Genomic DNA, 19277 nt, shown 5'->3' on the forward strand with positions numbered 1-19277 from the left:
ATTTCAAAGGTATTCATTATAAATAAATCTTAGAAATCACTTAATATTTTCAATTATATAAAAATAATAATAATACATAGTTAATATTTAGTTATGTGTTTTCTGCTTTTTATTTTTGAAATTTTTATTAAAATATATTTTTGGATAACAACACAATATATATTGGAATTATCTTTTCTATTTTTTAAAATATATATTTAAGATTTTATATAATTCCTATAAGTAATTTTAATCACTTATCTAATAAAAATAATTTCATTTTTTTGTTTTTTGGCTAGTATATATATTATATTCATTAAGTGTATAAACAATACTAACCGCCATAACTTTTAAAATGAGAGATTTGTTGCAAAAAAACCAATTTTCAAATTATTAATAGATGCATTACTAATTAAAATATTAATAATAAATTATTATTTATGTTTTCACTTGAAAATCTTATATATTATAATTTTATATTATATATTCATTAAATGTATAAACGATATCAACCATTTTTATTTTTATTTAGAGTTCTGTTGCGAAAAAATCACTTTGCAAATAATATTATAGATCTAGTTTTTAATAGCATAATGCTAGACGTTAAAAAAACACGGATCATTATTATTTTTTTTTAATATGGAAAATTAATAAAAACATGAGTTTAGGTTAAGTTAATTAGATAAACTCATTAGTCTATTGGTTCAAGATCATCAACCAAATGAAGTAGAAATAGGATTGGTTTGTATTGATTCAATTTGGTTCGGTTAGGATTGGTTTGTATTGATGCAATTTGGTTCTGTTTCCTGTCCATATTACATGTTTCAATGCCCCCTTCCAAGTAACTGCAATACGAATTACTTGCGACGTATCGGCTTTGCTGACAACTGGCATTTCCTCGGACACAAACTTAAAAACAAAACGTCACATTCACAACAATGGCGCGTTGGCTTATCAATATATATATACTATACTAAAAGCTAAATAAGCTTCATAGATAGAGTGTCCACGTCACTCTTTTAATTCCAACCAATGAGAGTTCAGCATACATCCACGTCAAGCCTTCCTTTCCTCTGATGGGCTTGAACCGAAATTCGAGTCTGAGCTCATCTCACGATCATTTCCTCTTTCTGCGATGAACAAACCCTATCTTCGTTAACAATTGTCGATTGGGTTCATTTCACCTCTTCGCTTCCCTTCTGTAACGTTAAAATTGTGACTCATAAAGCTTTATCATTTAGTGCAATCACTATACAATCTATCTCTCCACTTCGAATTTGCTGAGGAGAAGAAGAAATATGACGTATAATCTATCTCTCCCCTGTCATCCCAGTGTCATCAACTCTGGATCAAGGTGATTCTCATCTCCCCCTCCCTCTAAATTTGTGTTATAATCTATATGAAACTGTGTATGTGTTATTTGGATATTGGGTTTTTTGTCAAGACCAAATTAAGTTGTAGTTTAAAGATTGAATGGATCGATATTCGATTTTTTTTGGGTGTTTTAACTGATTTTGAATCGACTTATTATTGAACCTGTCGAGTTGATTTTTGAGTTTGTATTTCCAGCGCTAAATCTCTGTCGTCAAATCTCTGACAAATCTGGAGAGATTACGAGTCTCATAATTCAACTGTCCAGCGAGGTAATTCTCTTGAATCCCTAGAAGAATCAAGCTTTTCGGATGAAACAAATCCACTAGCAATCGCCATTGAGATTTTTCATGTGTATGCCGTCAAACCCACTGCGAGCTTTACGAACCGGATTTGATTTGTGTTGCTGCAGATATGGGACGGAAGCGAGTCGTTGAGTCCATTGGAGGAAATATCTAAGAATTTGCATCTGCAGTGTTTTTAATTTTCCTGGTCGATCTTTTATCTGAAATTCTAATCACTGGATTTTCAAATCATTAGGAGGGACATCCAAGAAGGAGCAAGCGAAAAAGAATTTGTGGGGAAATGTAAAAACGAAGTGAGTAATTTCTTTTGTAAACTTTCTCCTCCTTTTCCCGGAAGGTTTAACGCGTCGCCACACTTTTGAATGGATTACATATTTGCGTTTCATCTTTTTTCGATTTTATTCTTCTTTCATATATATATGAACCTCTATTTTCATGTTATCTAATGCTTGCGGATCCTGAATAGGACAGACAAGAAGTTACTATTGTACATGTTGTCTGCAACAAGTTCAACCGTATCACCATTGTTAAAGGAGTTGGAACTTTTTGGTGAGTTATTTGAAACTTTCGTGAATCATCTTAGTTTTTTTATTTGCTGAAACGAACCTCATTCTTTTCATTTTAAGGTCAAAAGAAATTTACTGCCAGTGCCTAACTCCTTTCATATTTTTAGTGACGACTGTAATCACAAAACTACTTGGTGGTAATCATTTAACTCTTTTGTCTAACCAACTTAATTTTTTTCTAAACATTTACAGTTTCAGACATTAATGTTTGTCAATACTTTCTCAGGTGATTACATGAAGCAGAGGTCCGCCAAAGTAGATTCACAGCTGTAGATAAACCACTGAAAACGACCTGCTGACCATGTAAATTAATTGGTTTTGAACTATCGCAAGAGACGTTTTTTTCTGCATAGCCATGATAGATGATGTTGAACGTGACTCTGCTTGGTACTATATTTCCAGCGGTTGTAAAATAAAGGCCAACAGAGGCTCTAATTCGTTAATGTGTCCAAAATTTGGCAAGGGTTGCGTTGCCGGAGTTGCCAAGTACAGTTCTCCAACCTCGAGAAATCCCTTATGCACTGGGCTATGTTTCAGAGCATGATATATCGAATACATTGATATTGATATAGGTTCCCTTTGGTAAAGTTGTGAGATGTCTGAGCTGTTTGGTTGGCTTTACTGTTGCACAAACCCAACAAGGAGTTCAGGTAATGATCCCCCCATCTGATCGACAGTTACTGATAAGCGTTTGTCTAAATGAGTAATTGTTAAATATGTTTCGTATGTTCCTAGATTGTCTCATGTGATGCAGCTTATTTTGGTTCTAGAGAGTGGTTGTGTTTAGTTATTTGACCTGTAAAAGACTGAGATGTGTTGTCTGTTGGTGCTGAAACATTCACTTTTTAGAAGTAGCTCAATCTTCTTAACGCATCAGATACGTTCCTCCGTGGGACAAAGGGCTAAGCCTAATCCAGATAAAGAAGAACAAAGTCACTTCTTCCATGCACTCTTTAGTGGTAACACTCCCATTGTAGAACAGTTTAATATTAAAAGAATGGAGTTAGATACATGATTTTAACCGTTGCAATGGATTTCAGGTACAAAATTCTTCGGATACAGCACAAGCGTACCAGTTTGGCGCTGAGACAGCTGACCTCCCTGTGCAAGAAGAAGAAAGGTGACAATTTGATTTGATGTTCAATAACATGTTTACAGAGAAGTGGGACCTTTTAAGTTTACTCCCAAACAGAACAAACAAGTGAGCACTGAACAATACCATGAGTTTTTTTCTAACATTTACATATGAATATTTTAGTCTGAGGCTTAAATAGAAACTGGATTATTGCATAGGAAAGCATTTCTCAACTGATAGAGCAGATCATGGAACTCGAAAACCTTGAAGAGGTATACAATTCTAAAATCACCTTACATCTGAATGAGATCTATATTTAGTGCAATCTTTCAGTTCATTTGGGAGAAAAGAAAGCATACTTGCTTTGTGTGTTCATATTATTTTGGTGTTTGTTGTATGTGATGCAGAAATGTAAACTTCAGGCTGAAGCAAAAGATGAGTCAGAGAGAATTCTCAGCTCTCAACCTTAAACCTCTATATCAACAGAAAAAAACTGGTGAGGAAATCATTATCATCAATCATCACAACATAGCTCATCCTCATGGTAAGCAAATCATCTTACGGCGACATATGTATGGCCTTAATAATGTCTGCTGCGGAACTGAAACCTAGATTCTTCAATCTTCAGTGACATAAACCTGTGGAATGTTGAGTTTATGACGATATACATGCATGGTATTATAGAACCACAGGTTTTAAAAAGCGTGCCTTTAGGTTGCTAAGGTGTATTAGAACCTATCTCTCTCTCTTTCTGGGAAGACCAACAGAGCTTGATGCTTTGATGTAATCATAACACGAGAACTCGAGAATGTTTGCTGATTTCTTAAAGCTTGTGTGTTTAGCATGCTTAAGTTTTTTGTTGGACTAATTGTATTTTATTTACGAGCTGATTTCTTCTACTATGTTGTTTGTTCAGTATTTTCAATATTTAGGATTGTACGAGGATAAGGAGGAAACATGTAGAAAGAAGGAGGTTTATGCTACTTTGTAAGTATAAAAAATTGTACTTACAGATATTTCATTTAGGCTATGATGAGGATTGAATGATCAGCTGCTTCATGAGACAATGCAGAGCAGCAAAGATATTTACTTAGGATTAACCATAAAGATCTATAGAAGATTAACTTTGTTTTTTTTTTTCACGCTGGGAAGTGAGAATTCTTTGGTATAAAGTGAAAAGGCATGTAGTGAATTGTTTGAAAGCTATGTGTCTGTTTGCTATTCTAGAATTTCCTCATAACACAAAATAATAGTCTAATCTATAGATTGTATATAAATTTCGAATATTAATATTTTGCTTTACTATAATAAAAATAAATTTACATAAATGTAATTCTATATGTAAAGGAAATAAAAATTGTTTTCACATTACAGATCACGAGATGCAATATAATATAAAATTAAGTGTTTTGCCCGCACATGCGGGCATAATCGTTTTACTAATAGTTATTAATATATGTATTATGATTTAACATCATAATAACTTATTTTTTATATTCTTAATTATTTTAGTTTTTTAGATTTTTATTTCGGTCTACGTCTCCTCAACACAAAAGAAAGTTATAAAACCATGAGACCATAAGAGCATAATTACATATCAAATATTCCACACAATAAAGTAAAGTAAGAATGTGAACTTTTGATAACTCTTAATCTATTTTGTATTTTTGAACCAGAAACATATATTAAATTACAAAAAAACACTAAAATACACAAATCCAAGTAAGAACAAACTAAATAAAAAGTAAATAAAGTTCAATGATAATTCAAAAGAAAACTTAAAAAAAAAACTAATTGAGATAATGACAGTATTTCATTGGTTTACTTAATCAATATATACATTGAAAATTATCTTATTATTTCATAAGTTTACTTTTAATAAAAGAAAAATAGATAATGATAGTTTTATTATTAAAGTTAAATTTATGGTTAATTATATAATGATAAGTTTAATTGTTCATTAAAAATATATTTACTTTTGCCGTTTTAGAAACTGAACCATTAAACACATGTTCATAACATGATTATTACATAGACAACTCTTTAAACTTAATATCAAAGCATATTTGTGTTATAGAATAAACAGTAATAAAACATATACATGAAATAACTTTCAAGTAATTCAGAATACCTAATTCATAATTCCAAACTCCATGTAACAAAACCGATTTGCTCATAGCTTTCAATCATATAAAGTTTAAAACATCTTATATCATATGAAAATAAGAATTGGTCCTAACTTTTTTAAAATAATTATTATTGTAATTCCAGTTAGAAAGTTTAAGATAGTTATATTATTTAAATTAATAAATTAATGATTTAAGCTAAAACTAATAAGAATCTTGTGAAAGTTAAAATAATTATAATCATAATTCCAATTAGAAATTTCAAAATGTTTATATTATTTAAATTAATAAATTAGTTAGAAAGTTCAAAATATTTATATTATCTAAATTAATAAATTGATGATTTAATCTAAAATCTAATAAGAATATGACAAATAAGCAAAGTTAGCTAAAATCATGGAGAATGTGACAAATCAGCAAAATCACTTCATAAATAATAAATTAATTAATAAATTGATGATTTAATCTAAAAATATGACAAATAAGCAAATTTAGCTAAAATCATGGAGAATATGACAAATAAGCAAAATCACTTCATAAATAATAATATAGATATGATTGATTCTTTAATACAAATTTAAAATAAGAGTTTTGTTAAATCAAACATAAATCTAATGTATTATGAATTCTATTAACAAAACAACCATAAATAGTTTCGTAGTAGTTATTATTTCTCATTAGCGAATAAAATTGAAAGTGAAACCCTTCATCCAGTGAACAAAATTTATAGAATTCCATATTTATGTGGATGTCTATATGGGAATCAAACTGTTTTAGATAACTATAGAATATTAAAAAACAATCAAGATAGTCACAAGAATCAATCTTAAAATATATAATTTTTAAAACACCATTTAAACAAAACATCAACAATTTACTTAAAAAGCTCTATAGATATTATTTAAAATTTTACAATTTTTTTTAATATATAGCTAAATAAAAATCATATTGCACCAAATAAGAGGTCACGTTGTATCTGCCCAAACCCGTGTTCTCTCATGGTCAATTTTATGTGAAAAACATTGTCTACAAAGAGATCTTCAAAGAGCTTCTATCCCACACATGTATTATATTTTAATTATAATGCTTTAATTCCAACAATATCAAAATGTTTTCCTATAAAAATGAAAAAATTTCAACAGATTAATAATGTACGATGGAACATTCATTTGAAAACATACCAAGAATTCTTATTCAGCTATAACAAGTACGTATTTACCTCTGATAGCAATTGTTTCATACCCATTTAAATAAAGATAACTGTTTTGATTTTTGTCCATTTCAGGTTGTTCTAATATGAACACATTACAGACTTTATTCTTCAGGATAAATGAAGTTTTTTTTTCCATTATTTACGTTATTTAAGGAACCATTTTTCTCTTTATGTTACTTACTTGCATTCCGTATCTATCAGCACTAAAAATATTACTCTAATCTCATGCAAAATTTAAACTTTTCATCTTAAAAAAAAAATAATTTCAACACTTATCCGCGCGTAGCGCGGAGATCGAATCTAGTTTCTATAATGGAAGGAACGAGCAGTTTCTCAAGTATGGGAGTCAATTAGGATAGGAGGTACTCTCTTAAGTGTGTGTGTTAATATTCCATTGTATGCATTGATAGATTAGCCACCATAACCAAAAAAAAAAAAACAGAAACTAAATTAACACTGGCGACGGTAAATCATAGATTGTTCATAACTTCCATAACACGCTATATTCGTCTTATGAAACCTCTCAACTCTCATAACCGACAAGGAACAGCCTTTTCCTTGTCGTATAAGTTAATTATATAAATGCACATTTGAAACCCGTTTCAAGTCAAGTAGACCCCTATTCTATATAGCAGAGGGAGATCCAAGAGAGTTGCATTTGCCAGCTTCAGAGAATTGTGCAACATCCGTTTCTTTTCTTTGCTTTCTTGTAAAACATCTGCTTCCAGCATCCAAAAAAAAACACCATAAAACCAATTTTCTCATATCATAAACTACTTCCTCTCTCACCTAAAGAAAACACTAGTAAGTACACTAGGGTGGGAATCTTATAAAGTTATATACCTTTGATGCAACGTTCAAATCTGAACTCTTCTCCACCAAGCTGTCCAGCTTTTCACCTCGGGCTAGGAGATCATCAATGCTTTTATGCTGTTGCACAAAAAAAAGTGTCAGTTTTGGATAATTAGCTCCAGTAAATGCATGAGTTTGAGGCTGCTTTATATAATAAATAGATACTCATTGACAAGTGTTTACATGTTTAAGAAAACCTTGAAAACAAGTGACCATGTAAACGTATATGGTTTAGTGGAATGTAAAAGGGATGCAAATCACGCAAGTGTTAATAGAATGGCGTCTATAAAATCAAGAACAGGGGACTGCACTTACAATTATAATACTGGTCTCATCCAGCTCCTTCTGGATTTTCAACAGCTTATCAGCTTCCGCCGGGTCCTGATGATGCAGACAGAGAGAATATTAATGATTCCATAATAAAGTAAAGAAAAATTGAAGTTAGTTTAGTTCCTAAAGTTTCTAACAAGTTTCACAAAGGTAGAAAGTAAAGTATGTAGAGAGTACCTTAAATTTTTCTAAAGCTTCTACTAAGTATGGCCACTTCTGCTTAGAGGCTTCCTTTGCTGTCCTCCACGTCTCACCAAAAATCTTTTGGTACTCATCAAGAACCTACCAAAAAGAACAATGTCAAAACACAAACCATAAACATTCTTTTCAAACAATAATTAGCTACATGCATCAACCAGGTGTACGTAGGTAGGATTTTTTTCTTGTTGTCAAAAAAAAAAAGGTAGGATTTTTCACAGTACCTGATTGAGAAGAGAAAAAGCACATCGAACGGGATAACGATCATCCATGAATCCCACGGCGCAGAGGCCGTTTCTGTTGTAAGAATGCACTACATCATCTATATATCAAACACACATCAAGTTCAGTTACAAAACTAAGAAAAAGAAAGAGGACATAGATCCAAAGAGACAAAGAAGAAACAAGAACCTTTGTGTTTACAAGATTGTCGCTGAGAAGAAGGGGTTCGGCCAGCGACAGTACTACCGAAGAAGCGAACGAACTCTGTGATGTTAGGGTAGTAGAAATAGTTGAATCCAGAGAAGTCGAAGGCCTCAGCGAGTATAACAGGTTTTGGAGTATCGGGAGTGCACTTAAGAACAAGCAAAGCGGTGATACTCATAATTAACTCTGGTGGATCACTGAAACAATGAAGTTCTATTGAGGTATGAGCTAGAAAGTCATAGAGAGACAGAAATTAGGTCATAGTTTGCAAGAGACAGATTTTGTCACAACACAAACATATATAGAAACTAGAATGAAAACACAACCTTTTTAACCAAGTTTGAGAGACAGAGCGTTGGAGCAGAGAGGTTTAAGCAGAGAAGAGTCAAACCAGAAGGGTACACATTATATAAGCAGAGAGAAGAGGATATAATCTATTAGTAAAAAGGATATTAAGTCGAAAAAAATTAATCTCCTTTTTAAGGGATAATCTTTAAAATAGTTAAATACGCTCAACGAGTATTTATCTGATATTTTAATTTTTTTTTAAAAAAAAAATAGTGCAAAACATGTGAAGAATGGAGGGACTAATTTTATTTTATTTTTTATCAAGTTTATTTATTTTCTTTTACGACATGGAGTGAGAGTAACAAGGTAAATTGCAAAAATAGAATGTAAAAAAAAAAAGGTTCAGAGCCATACATGGCTTTAACCACTAATTAAACTTTTTTTTTCCTTAATCCAATTTGAAAACATTTCTCTTTCTTCGGCACCAAGCTATTGTATTTTCTTCATCTTCTCTTTCACAATCTCAAACCGGAAAGAAGCACAAGGAGGCACAATAGGAAGGGGCACATGTTCTTGGTTTCACGTTGTAATTATCCCTCATCACTTTTACATTTTCTTAATTGTAACATTATGTTTATGTAGTTTCAAAAAAAAAAACATTATGCTAATCAATGTATCTCATAATAGCTACAACAACACACATGCAGGATCAATGATGCTGAGATTTTTCATCCTTTTCTCTCTTCTGGTACACGCTTGTGTTGCGGCCCCCAAAACTCCGGCTGCTGCCAGAGCTGTTCCTGCCAAGAAATGGCTCACCCTTAGCGGTATACTTTTCCATAACATGTCTCTGTTCTTAGGTGCTAGCACCTGCCCATGTTACATAACATGTTTGTGTTCTTTGTTTGTGTTTAAGAACCCACACATGTTTTTTTCAGGAAAAGAGCCTGGGGTTGTAGCGAGAGGCGGCTTCTCAGGACTTTTCCCTGAGTCTAGTGCCACTGCAAACGACTTGGCAATTAGCGCCAGCTCTCCTGGTCTCACATTGCTGTGCAGCCTTCAGATGACAAAAGACGGCGCGGGGATTTGCTTGTCTGATATCAGGCTTGACAATGCAACCACCATCTCTACCCTCTTCCCCAAAGGCCAGAAGACCTACAAGGTCAATGGTCAAACCCTCAACGGATGGTTTGCTCTTGACTACTCGGCAGACACAATCTTTTCCAATGTCTCTCGTATGTCTTTCTCTCTTTTTCTCCCCTTCAAAAGCTCCCCCACCACCACTACACCTTTTCATGTTTTGTATTATTGAGCAGTTGTTCAAAACATCTACTCTCGGCCTAGCATTTTCGATGGCCAGATGGCAATTGCAGCCGTGGAGGAAGTCCTCGAATCCAAGCCTCCAAAGTTCTGGTTAAGCGTTCAGGTTTCTCTTCTTCCCATCTTTGACAATATGATTACAAACCTAAGGAAGATTCTTACTGATTCATAACAATAAAAATGTGCAGTACGACGCATTCTACATGGAACACAAGCTGAGCCCAGCCGAGTACCTAAGAAGCTTACGTTTCCGTGGCATCAACATCATCTCCTCTCCGGAGATTGGTTTCTTGAAGAGCATTGGCAAGGATGCACGCAAGGCCAAGACAAAGCTCATATTCGAGTTCAAAGACCCCGAGGCAAACGAGCCTACCACCAACAAAAAGTACAGCGAGATTCTGCTGAACCTCGCAGCCATCAAGTCCTTTGCCACAGGCATTATTGTCCCCAAAGACTACATTTGGTCCCTTGACTCGGCTAAGTACCTTAAGCCCGCCTCCACAATTGTAACCGATGCTCACAAGGCCGGTCTAGAGGTCTACGCTTCCGGTTTTGCCAATGATCTGAGCACCAGTTACAACTACAGCTATGATCCTTCCGCTGAGTATCTCCAGTTTGTGGATAATGGCCAGTTCTCTGTTGATGGTTTCATCACCGATTTCCCGCCAACAGCATCACAAGCCATCAGTGAGATGACTTTTCATCCTCACATATACATGTCTCCTCATAAACTTGAAGCTAACGGCAACACGATTCTGTTCTCTTGCAGCTTGTTTTGCTCACCAAAAGAGAAATCTCCCCAAAATAGGCAGCACGTTGGTCATAACACACAATGGTGCAAGCGGAGATTATCCAGGCTGCACTGACATGGCTTATCAGAAGGCGGTGGACGATGGAGCAGATGTGATAGACTGTTCTGTCCAGATGTCCAAAGACGGAATGGCTTTCTGCCTTGCTTCTGCAGACCTCATACCAACCACAACTGCAGCGACCACTCTCATGAGCCGAGCCACCACCGTTCCTGAGATCCAGTCCAAAAATGGCATTTTCTCTTTTGATCTCACTTGGACCGAGATCCAGTCTCTAAAGCGTAAGAAACTGGTTTCCTTTTTCTTTTCCTTTTTACAACCCTTCTGCAACTATTAGCTAAGTTACTAAGATTGGTTTGTCTTTTGTCTCCAGCTCAAATTCAGAGCCCCTTCTCCACTTCTGGGGGGTTCCAGAGAAACCCAGCAAACAAGAATGCAGGGAAGTTCATGACTCTCGCTGACTTTCTTAAGTTCAGTAAAGCAAAGACGGTCACTGGAGTTCTCATCAACATCCAGGCAACTCTTTTTTCACTTTTAACTCTTCAACTTACTCAAGGCATCTCCACTAACGCCTTGTTTGTTGACAGAATGCTGCTTATTTAGCATCAAAGAAAGGCCTAGGAATCGTAGATGCAGTCAAGTCCGCTCTGACTAATTCCAAACTAGACAAGAAGGTTTTGATTCAGTCAGATGACAGTTCTGTTCTGGACAGTTTCAAGGCTGTCCCTAAGTACACTAGAGTCTTGAGCATCGACAAGGAGATAGGAGATGCTCCCAAACCAACCATTGAAGAAATCAAGAAGCATGCAGATGCTGTCAATATCCTGAGAAGTTCTCTTGTCACCATCTCCCAAAGCTTCGCCACAGGGAAGACTAAAGTAGTGGAGGAAATGCACAAGGGGAATATCTCTGTGTACGTCTCTGTGATGAGAAACGAGTACCTCTCCATAACGTTCGATTACTTCTCTGATCCTACAGTAGAGCTTGCTACGTTTATTGCAGGGAATGGCGTTGATGGAGTCATCACAGAGTTCCCTGCTACAGCCACCAGATACTTGAGTAAGTTCTAAAACCTCTACAAGATCATGAAACAAACAACAGTGTACACATAATCAAGACAAGGGTGGTAATATATATATTTGATGCAAACGCAGGGAGTCCATGCTCAGATCTAAACAGAGATCTGCCCTTTGCCATATTACCTGCAGATGCAGGGACTCTAATATCCGTGGCAGCCAAGGAAGCACAGCCACCAGCTAGTGCCCCAAACCCACCTCTTGACGCTAAAGACGTGATTGATCCGCCTCTGCCCCCGGTTGCAAACTTGGCCACCAACAATGCCAGTGGAGGATCTCCACCAGGTTCTCGTCGTTCAGGCTCCATAGCCACCACTGCTAATCTCAGCCTTTCCTTCATGGCTATGTTGGCCTTGCGACTACTACTCTGTGCTGCTGCCTAATAAAGATTGAAGGAAATTTTGTAATACCTTCCTCTCCGCGTAGTACTAGTCCACACTCTTCTTTCTCCGTAGACACAATGCCATAGGTCTGTATCATAATATACATACATATGTATAGGCACACACACACACAGCAATTAAAGGTCTTAAGAAGCCTTCTTAATTGTGTAGGACTATTGATTAGATCAGAGATTTTTATAATCTACCAATATGACTTTTCTTTCTCTTTGTCTACCACACTTCCTGCAGCTGATGCTCTCTTAAAACAGTAAAGCTGCAAAAGACAAGCATTAGTTATCAAATCACCAATAGTTTTTTTTTTTTTTTTGGCCTCTTGTATAGTCCTGAAGAGAGGTGAACCAAATGACACTGCTTATTGCAGGCAGCTACACAGCCCAGAAAGAGATTTGACCAGACATGTATGTTGTATTTGTGTTTATTGCTTTATAATTACAATGTTTTACAAGCTAACTTTGTTGTTAGGTAGACAAGTCAAAAGAAGATAAAATATTGCTGCCCTTAACACCCCACTTCTCCATGCGTCTTAAAATCCCATGGCCTTAGGCCACACAGCCTCACCTTCACCGATCGATTGACTTTCCTTTGTCATCTAAGAAAAATGAAAGCAGCGGTTATTCATGCAACTGTTCTCTCCTCCAGTGGCTCCTTCGTTTCTTTATCTAATCCACTTATTTTGGTTTTCTGTTGCCTAACTTGTTCATCCAGGGACAATGGCTTCTTGCTTTCTTGATCTAATCCACTTATCTTTGTTCTCTCCTCCTTAACTTGTTCCTCCAAGGACAAGGGCTTCCTGCTTTCTTTATCTAGTCCACTTATTTTTGCTTTCTCCATCTTAACTTGTTCATCCAAGGACAAGGGTTTGCTGCTTTCTTTATCTAGTCGATCTATTTTTGCTTTCTCCTTCTTAACTTGTTCCTCCAAGGATAAGGGCTTCCTGCTTTCTTTATCTAACCGACCTATTTTTGATTTCTCCTCTTCAGCCTTCTTCTTAGCTTCAGCTTCGAGTTGTTTTACGTTTTCTTCATGCGCACGATTGAACAGTCTTACAAAGTTTAGAAGAGTCGACACCCCTGCAATTTGCAACCATTAGCCAGATTCAGACAACTTCGAATCACCATGTTTGGCATAAAAACTATATATATATGTTCAGTCTTGTACATGATTGGTCTTGTATATGCATACCTTGTTCAAAAGGGCACTTAGCAGGGTCTTCACCAAAGTAGAAAATTAAGCCATCAACGTTTCTTCCCTGCAATACATAATTTATTTATTCTGAAAATAGAGCATAGCAGGTAATATATCTATTGCACATTGGTGGACTTTTGTGGACATACCACTCCTGAATAGAGTGAAGCCAATGTCCTTACTTCTGCTTCCGCATAATGAAGGAACTCCTTCAATATCTTCAAAACAAAAAAAAAGACGATATATATATGATCCAACAAGAATGAAACGAATCAACTATCGACAGCTGCGTTTTCAACACATGTTTTGCATTGTTTGTTAGTTAGTACTCATCTAGCTGGCCTATTAGTTGTAATAGAGCACCTTCCATTCAAAATTTACTAGCCACATGATTCCGGGATCACATTTCATCTCATACTGACTACACTACCTGGCTTACTTCTCTTTCTTATGAAACTTTGTTGTTCTCCCTGTAAATAGTCCGCTTTTTTTTTTATAGACATGTTTTCTGTTCTCTTTGAAAAAAGCATTGAAGAGGGAACTAGTGATCAAACAGAGATACCTTGTTAAACTTGTGTGAAATTGGGCCATCATTTTCGGACAAGGACAGTTCCTGTACGATTTTCTCTAGTCCCTTGTTTATAGCTTGCATCTCCTCAGCCAAAAACTTCAGTTGAATCTGTATCGAAGTTAAGGAAATAAGCACGGTTTAAATTTTCCTTACTGATGTAAGCAGAAACTGCACATGAGATGTGAAAGGTACCTTTGTTGCAGGTTCCAGAGAGGAAAAATCTTTTGCGAAATCTAAGACTTCTGGCATTTTCTCAGCAAGAATCTGCAGTGAATCCATCGTACTTTATTTTTCTCTTTATCTAGTATTAGTACATCCTGAAAGGCTCTATAGAAGCGCAGACAATAGTAGTTTACCTTGCATAGATAATGCATCAGAGTCATACGATTATTGCGTGCCCGTGTTTCACTGAGTTTTGGCAGACTATCCAGTTTAAACCCAACCGCAGCACCTAGACAGAAACTATTGTCAGAGCAGGATAGAAGATAGGACCCAGAGTTTATGCGTTCCATTTCCAAACTCACCCCTGGCAGTCCCCTGGTTTAGGGCGTTCCCGAGGGACAAAACTGTCTGCATTATTCTTTTGAATTTTTCTGAATTCTTTACCTGATGATGACAAGAGGACGAATATAGCATTGGTGATGTATGTTTCAATCATGTTGTGAGGTCACATAGACCACAAGTTGAGTCTGACTTACTTGCTCTGCTGCGGAGTTGACAATGCTTAGACTATTCCTGAGTTCAGAAATCTAAAAACGTGTTCACTAGTGACCATGAGTACCAAAACAAAAGCTCTTCAAAATCGGTAATTAGCAGGGTATCAGTTTTCATACCTGGGAACGAAACTGAATTTTGAAAGAGAACACTCTTAGCTTTGTCTCCACTCGTGGGACTTTCATCATCTCTAAGAGGAACTGTTCAAACAATTTCAAGAAGCATATTTGTTGTTATCAGCTCTAATGGCTTCTCTTGATCACTAAAAGTTTTTTTCTCAATTTTTTTACCAGTTCGCATTTTCCAAGCTTGTCTTTGTCACCATTGTAACCCTGTAACATAAAATGAAGATAAATCAAAGGAAACGGTGGATCATATGATACCCAAAATTATTCTACGAATTACTGGCACTTCTTATACCTTTAGTAATTCCATTTCTTCTCTGGTTGGACAAAACTTAATTAGGTTCTCAACCTGGTCAGCATCAAGAGCCGATTCCTCCAGGTTAAGTACTGAGTGCTGCCAATATTTTGAGAGAGAAATCAACTTTTAATTGCCATTGACATTTTACCAGATCAAACTGCCACGATTACAGAGCTTGAGATTACCATCAAATCCTGCAGAGGTACTTTCACTTTTGAAAGCATAATCTCGCAATTGTATGCTCGCCTGTGTTCAATCTGCAAGATAAGAGTTTCCCATAGTATTAACAGAGTCGACAGAAAAAAGGGACACACATGTTAACTATTAAACACAAGGTTTACCAGTTGAACTTTCTCCGGTTTAGGTCCACGACAGCTATTTAGTTTTAACTTTCCTGCACCTTCTGGAGCTGCTGCGGAGAAAAGACTTTCAAGCTCTGTCATGTCAATCTCAGGAGCCCTAAAGCAACAGGTAAGAATTATTGGCTTAGTTTAAACAAGAACCGGAGGCATCAGAGAAATAACTAACGACAAGATGAAAACAATGCATACTTCGAAGCTTCGCTAGACATTTGTGTTTCAGCCCATAAGCTCCCATTGACAGCTCTTGTCAGTTTCAACCAGTGGTATGGCTTCAACTTTTTGGCTGTGTTATTCTTTGAATTTACAGGTAACATTCTCCCTTTTCCTGATGAAAGAGGTCCAGCTGGTAAAGCAGGTGTTGGAGGCACACTAGTACCAGACTTTGGAGGAGGAGGAGGACGTGGTGCTGATGGTGATGCTGACCTCATCTGACCCAACGGTGGTGGAGGTGGTGCCTTTGGAGGGGGGGGAGGAGGAGAAGAGCTAGGAGGCCTTGGAGGAGCTGGGGGAGGAGGAGGAGGACGAGGGGAAGAAGAGGTAGGAAGCCGTGGAGGTGTTGGAGGAGCTGGGGGAGGTGGTGGTGGTGGTGGTCGAGGTAACACAACTGTTTTGTCTGAGTTAGAAATTGAAGGAGGTGACCTGGCCGGTTGTCCAAGAGGTGAAGCTACGTCATTGGGAGATCCGATTGGAGGTGAACCAGCAAGACATAAAGAACCTGATGTCTCAGTTTGGGATGGTTTGGCTGGAGTAGCAGCTGATGATGTAGGAGATGTCAGAACTGAAGATGGTTCTGTTATTTTAGAAGACTCCTGAGTAGGAACATCAGATGTACGAGGAATGGGAAGAGATGTTGAAGGAAGTGTTATGGGACGTTTTTCGTTTGGAGTTGTTCCATGAAATGTAGAGCCAGCTAATGACACCCATGCATTTCCCTGTGAAAGTGTCTCTGCCGGTTGGACAGCAGAGTGATCCAATTTCTCGGTAGGCTGAGAAGCAGCAGTTGAAACTGGAGGAGGTGGGGGAGGTGCTCCTGTTGGAGCCGACGACGTTCTTGCAGGGTGAGGCGGTGACAGTGTGCTCCTGTTTTCCAGAGGAGGATTCAAGATATTCTCCTCAGCATTTTCAGAAAGGTTAGATGCTTCCACAAAAGGTTTAACTGTTGCAGAATGATGCACAAGCTTGAGAGTAGGGGACTCATGACCTGACAACTTTGTTGCATCCTTACTGGTGGTGTTTGCCTGGCTACTTATCTGAAGGACAGAGTGCTTATCTTCTGCTACAAGCTTCTTGACTGAACCGGAAGGTCCCTTTTCAGGTGTGTCGATCGTTTCAACCTCAGACATTGACGACAACTTTAGTTTTGCATTATTCTCAATTGCTGCCTGTTTCACTACATCATGGATATATTTGGGGCTTAACCCTTGTGGCCTTGGACTTGAAATCCCATCTGGTCTTTCCTGGGCAGCATTTGCAATAGCTAAATGCTGAAGCATATTGCGAGTGGCATCCGTCTGATCATCCCAGTCAACTTGATTGAAGAAATCATGGACTTTGGAAAAAACCTCTATTGGAAGTCCATCTTTCTCCTCCAAACACGAAAAATCCATCGAATCAACTGACGAGGCAGTATCCATATCTGAGAAGAGAAGCTTCACAAAAGAAAGTACTCTTTGTGAGTACAAAGCTATATACCATGTGAAGAGAAAATTTGAACCCCATGAAATGAGTACATTACCTCAACTCTGAACCCCTTTGGGAATTGTTCTTTTACATCCCACAATGTGTCAACTTCGTCACGGTTGAGCATCAAAATATTTGATCTGATGAAAGCTGTGTTGAAAACCGCTCGAAACATCATGACCTCTCTCTCCATGTCATCGTTCAAACTGAGGCATTCAATCACTATATCACCTTGCACATGACAGTTGATATCAACCTTGACTAGTTCACATTCTGCCTGCAAACACACAATGGTCCAGAAAACAAAACAGAAAAAAAAAACCACTGAATCACAATCCAAACAATGACAAATAAAAGCTAAAACGTAACAGAAGACTAGTTAGTGATCAAAACTATCTCTTTTGCCAAGACCTTAAGATGATGATGCAATCTAAAGTTACCTGCTTGTAGATCCTAAGGTGTTTCCCTTTCTTAGGAGTTGAGTACAGAAGCTTAGGCTTTTTATCATCAACAAAAAGAGGATCCTGACCATATACTCGGAAGATTGGGCGACACCCTCCTTGTCCACTAACATCAGGAACACATCTCAAAATAACGCAATCCATGGTGAGTGCCCTATCCAGGGGAGGCCATTCAGAGACCACATTCCTTCTCGACACATACTGCAGATACCGAAGCTGAGAAGGAATCGGGTTCAAAGGCGAGAACAAATGCATAAGCTCGCGGGGAGCCTGCTTGCAGATCATGTCCAAGGTCTTGTACTCACCGCTGTACTGCTTCCGGTAAATAAGAAGAGCAGCCAGCATGAAAGCTAGAACCGGCCAAGCCCCTCGCTCGCAGTGCATCAACAACAAGTTGTTTGGGCCGAGGGAGAGCCAGCTTTCACTCGAGCGAAGAAAATGGTGCATGACTTCCACAGGCAACAACGAGCAGCCTTCGTAGTGGCGAGGATAGTCCATGATGGTCAAGCCGTGTTCTGACAAGACGTCAGCCATCACGCTACGAGTGCCCACTTCACGGAAGTTAAAGACGAGAGAGGATGCGTCTGGGAAGTGCTCCTGTAGCTGGTTGACAACTCCAGACATGTAAGTTTTGTAGTTTTCTTCTTCCCAAGAATCGTCGGAGAAGCAGCAGTCGAACACTGCAAAGTAAAGACAGAACCTTTTGCTTTTAAAGCAATCATATCATAAAAATGAAAAAAATAAATAAAATAAAAACAAAAAAAGCTATCAAATATCTCAGACAAATGCAAGAATGCAAGACCTAGATTAAAGATAAAGCACCCTAATTTCACAGAAAGGCTCGTTTTTTTTTTTGCAGACACTCAAATTCAGAACAGAGTAATGAAGCAGAGGATAGGAAGAAACAGACCGAAAACTCTGTCGCATATCTCGAGCAAGCCATCTGGAGGTTTGCGGTAGAACAATTTACGGAACAAGGCCATTTCATTAAACTCCTAAACCCCCTTTCCTCTCGTTTTACAAACCTTGTGTTTATGTTTGGATTCCAGAATCTGAAACTGAAACTGAAAGTTGCCTCTTTTTGAATCTGTTTTAAGATGATGATGTCAAAAGGTGGTGGTGTTAGCTTTTACTTAACGTAGGAAAAAAGAAGGGCTTTTGATGTCGTGTGTTGTTTGTTTCCTAGGAAAGGAAAAAGTCACACTGGCAGAGTTCGATGACGTGGAGCCGCCATCTCTCCACGGACCTGACGTGTGTCTTCTCATTCACGGACGAACCGGCATTCATCTCTCGGGCCAGTTTTCTTGTTAATGGGCTTTGTAGTTAGGCTTGTTAGTAAAGCCCGCCTGTAGAAAAGAGCAAACTCGTATTCTGCTGTTTTGTTCAGGTTGTATATAGATCCATCTTGCACTGTTTTTTCTTTTTTCCCTTCAAATTCTTTAGTGGAAGATTGTGTGATACTCTCTAGTAACATGATAGAGTAGAGTGTTTATTTCTCATGCATTATAAACGTAACAACACCTTTGCTTTATTGGTTTTGTGA

General features: G+C 37.3%; 3 protein-coding genes and 1 long non-coding RNA gene across 18 annotated transcripts; 2 read left to right on the forward strand and 2 right to left on the reverse strand.

Moving 5' to 3' along the window:
* Positions 1-1008: 1008 nt before the first annotated feature.
* Positions 1009-4502, forward strand: LOC108843375 (uncharacterized). Of its 13 annotated transcripts, none has more exons than XR_008942511.1 (13): positions 1013-1333; positions 1549-1622; positions 1763-1948; positions 2122-2204; positions 2282-2358; positions 2448-2524; positions 2624-2707; positions 2794-2871; positions 3099-3180; positions 3262-3422; positions 3515-3568; positions 3704-3840; positions 4323-4502. It is a non-coding gene; the product is annotated as an uncharacterized LOC108843375 (long non-coding RNA). The 13 variants fall into 13 exon arrangements; XR_008942513.1 differs by having other exon boundaries at positions 3704-3792; positions 4213-4502; XR_008942508.1 differs by having other exon boundaries at positions 1014-1333; positions 4213-4502.
* A 2698-nt stretch (positions 4503-7200) lies between these two features.
* On the reverse strand, positions 7201-8893 carry LOC108841243 (VAMP-like protein YKT61). 3 transcript variants are annotated; one of them, XM_056994604.1, is made up of 7 exons: positions 8768-8893; positions 8427-8638; positions 8240-8337; positions 7995-8099; positions 7803-7868; positions 7479-7565; positions 7201-7353 (listed from the first exon to the last, which is right to left on the reverse strand). In XM_056994604.1, the coding sequence occupies exons 2-7, from the start codon at positions 8617-8619 to the stop codon at positions 7303-7305; spliced, it is 600 nt and encodes a 199-aa protein (XP_056850584.1). In that variant the 5' UTR covers positions 8620-8638; positions 8768-8893; the 3' UTR covers positions 7201-7302. The 3 variants fall into 3 exon arrangements, with proteins under 3 accessions (XP_056850584.1, XP_018469521.2, XP_056850590.1); XM_018614019.2 differs by having other exon boundaries at positions 8427-8669; positions 8768-8855; XM_056994610.1 differs by having other exon boundaries at positions 8427-8654; positions 8768-8844.
* Positions 8894-9087: 194 nt separating this feature from the next.
* On the forward strand, positions 9088-12396 carry LOC108837467 (glycerophosphodiester phosphodiesterase GDPDL6-like). Its single transcript, XM_018610513.2, has 8 exons — positions 9088-9556; positions 9668-9964; positions 10046-10155; positions 10238-10736; positions 10819-11139; positions 11232-11374; positions 11446-11917; positions 12013-12396. Exons 1-8 carry the CDS (start codon positions 9391-9393, stop codon positions 12315-12317), a joined length of 2313 nt encoding a protein of 770 aa, XP_018466015.2. The 5' UTR covers positions 9088-9390; the 3' UTR covers positions 12318-12396.
* Positions 12397-12739: 343 nt separating this feature from the next.
* On the reverse strand, positions 12740-19051 carry LOC108839663 (formin-like protein 13). Its single transcript, XM_018612415.2, has 17 exons — positions 18645-19051; positions 17714-18414; positions 17329-17550; positions 15783-17242; positions 15573-15690; positions 15417-15488; positions 15229-15327; positions 15099-15140; positions 14928-15008; positions 14793-14843; positions 14619-14700; positions 14451-14545; positions 14287-14358; positions 14086-14202; positions 13673-13741; positions 13521-13587; positions 12740-13408 (listed from the first exon to the last, which is right to left on the reverse strand). Exons 1-17 carry the CDS (start codon positions 18715-18717, stop codon positions 12954-12956), a joined length of 3876 nt encoding a protein of 1291 aa, XP_018467917.2. The 5' UTR covers positions 18718-19051; the 3' UTR covers positions 12740-12953.
* Positions 19052-19277: the final 226 nt, after the last annotated feature.

Source organism: Raphanus sativus, chromosome 2 (assembly GCF_000801105.2).
Source record: "Raphanus sativus cultivar WK10039 chromosome 2, ASM80110v3, whole genome shotgun sequence".
Lineage (NCBI taxonomy): Eukaryota > Viridiplantae > Streptophyta > Magnoliopsida > Brassicales > Brassicaceae > Raphanus > Raphanus sativus.

Bases quoted from the DNA above. Each gene is read 5' to 3' on its own strand.
- LOC108841243 (XM_056994604.1), bottom strand. From the start codon at position 8,619: ATGAGTATCACCGCTTTGCTTGTTCTTAAGTGCACTCCCGATACTCCA. The intron at 8,100-8,239 runs GTACTGTGAAAA...TCTTTTTGGTAG, and splicing joins CTTTTTCTCTTCTCAATCAG to GTTCTTGATGAGTACCAAAA. The intron at 7,566-7,802 runs GTAAGTGCAGTC...TTTGTGCAACAG, and splicing joins ATGAGACCAGTATTATAATT to CATAAAAGCATTGATGATCT.
- LOC108837467 (XM_018610513.2), top strand. From the start codon at position 9,391: ATGCTAATCAATGTATCTCATAATAGCTACAACAACACACATGCAGGA. The intron at 9,557-9,667 runs GTATACTTTTCC...TGTTTTTTTCAG, and splicing joins GAAATGGCTCACCCTTAGCG to GAAAAGAGCCTGGGGTTGTA. The intron at 11,140-11,231 runs GTAAGAAACTGG...TTTTGTCTCCAG, and splicing joins CGAGATCCAGTCTCTAAAGC to CTCAAATTCAGAGCCCCTTC.
- LOC108839663 (XM_018612415.2), bottom strand. From the start codon at position 18,717: ATGGCCTTGTTCCGTAAATTGTTCTACCGCAAACCTCCAGATGGCTTG. The intron at 15,328-15,416 runs GTAATCTCAAGC...AAATATTGGCAG, and splicing joins TACCTCTGCAGGATTTGATG to CACTCAGTACTTAACCTGGA. The intron at 14,844-14,927 runs GTATGAAAACTG...ACACGTTTTTAG, and splicing joins AAATTCAGTTTCGTTCCCAG to ATTTCTGAACTCAGGAATAG.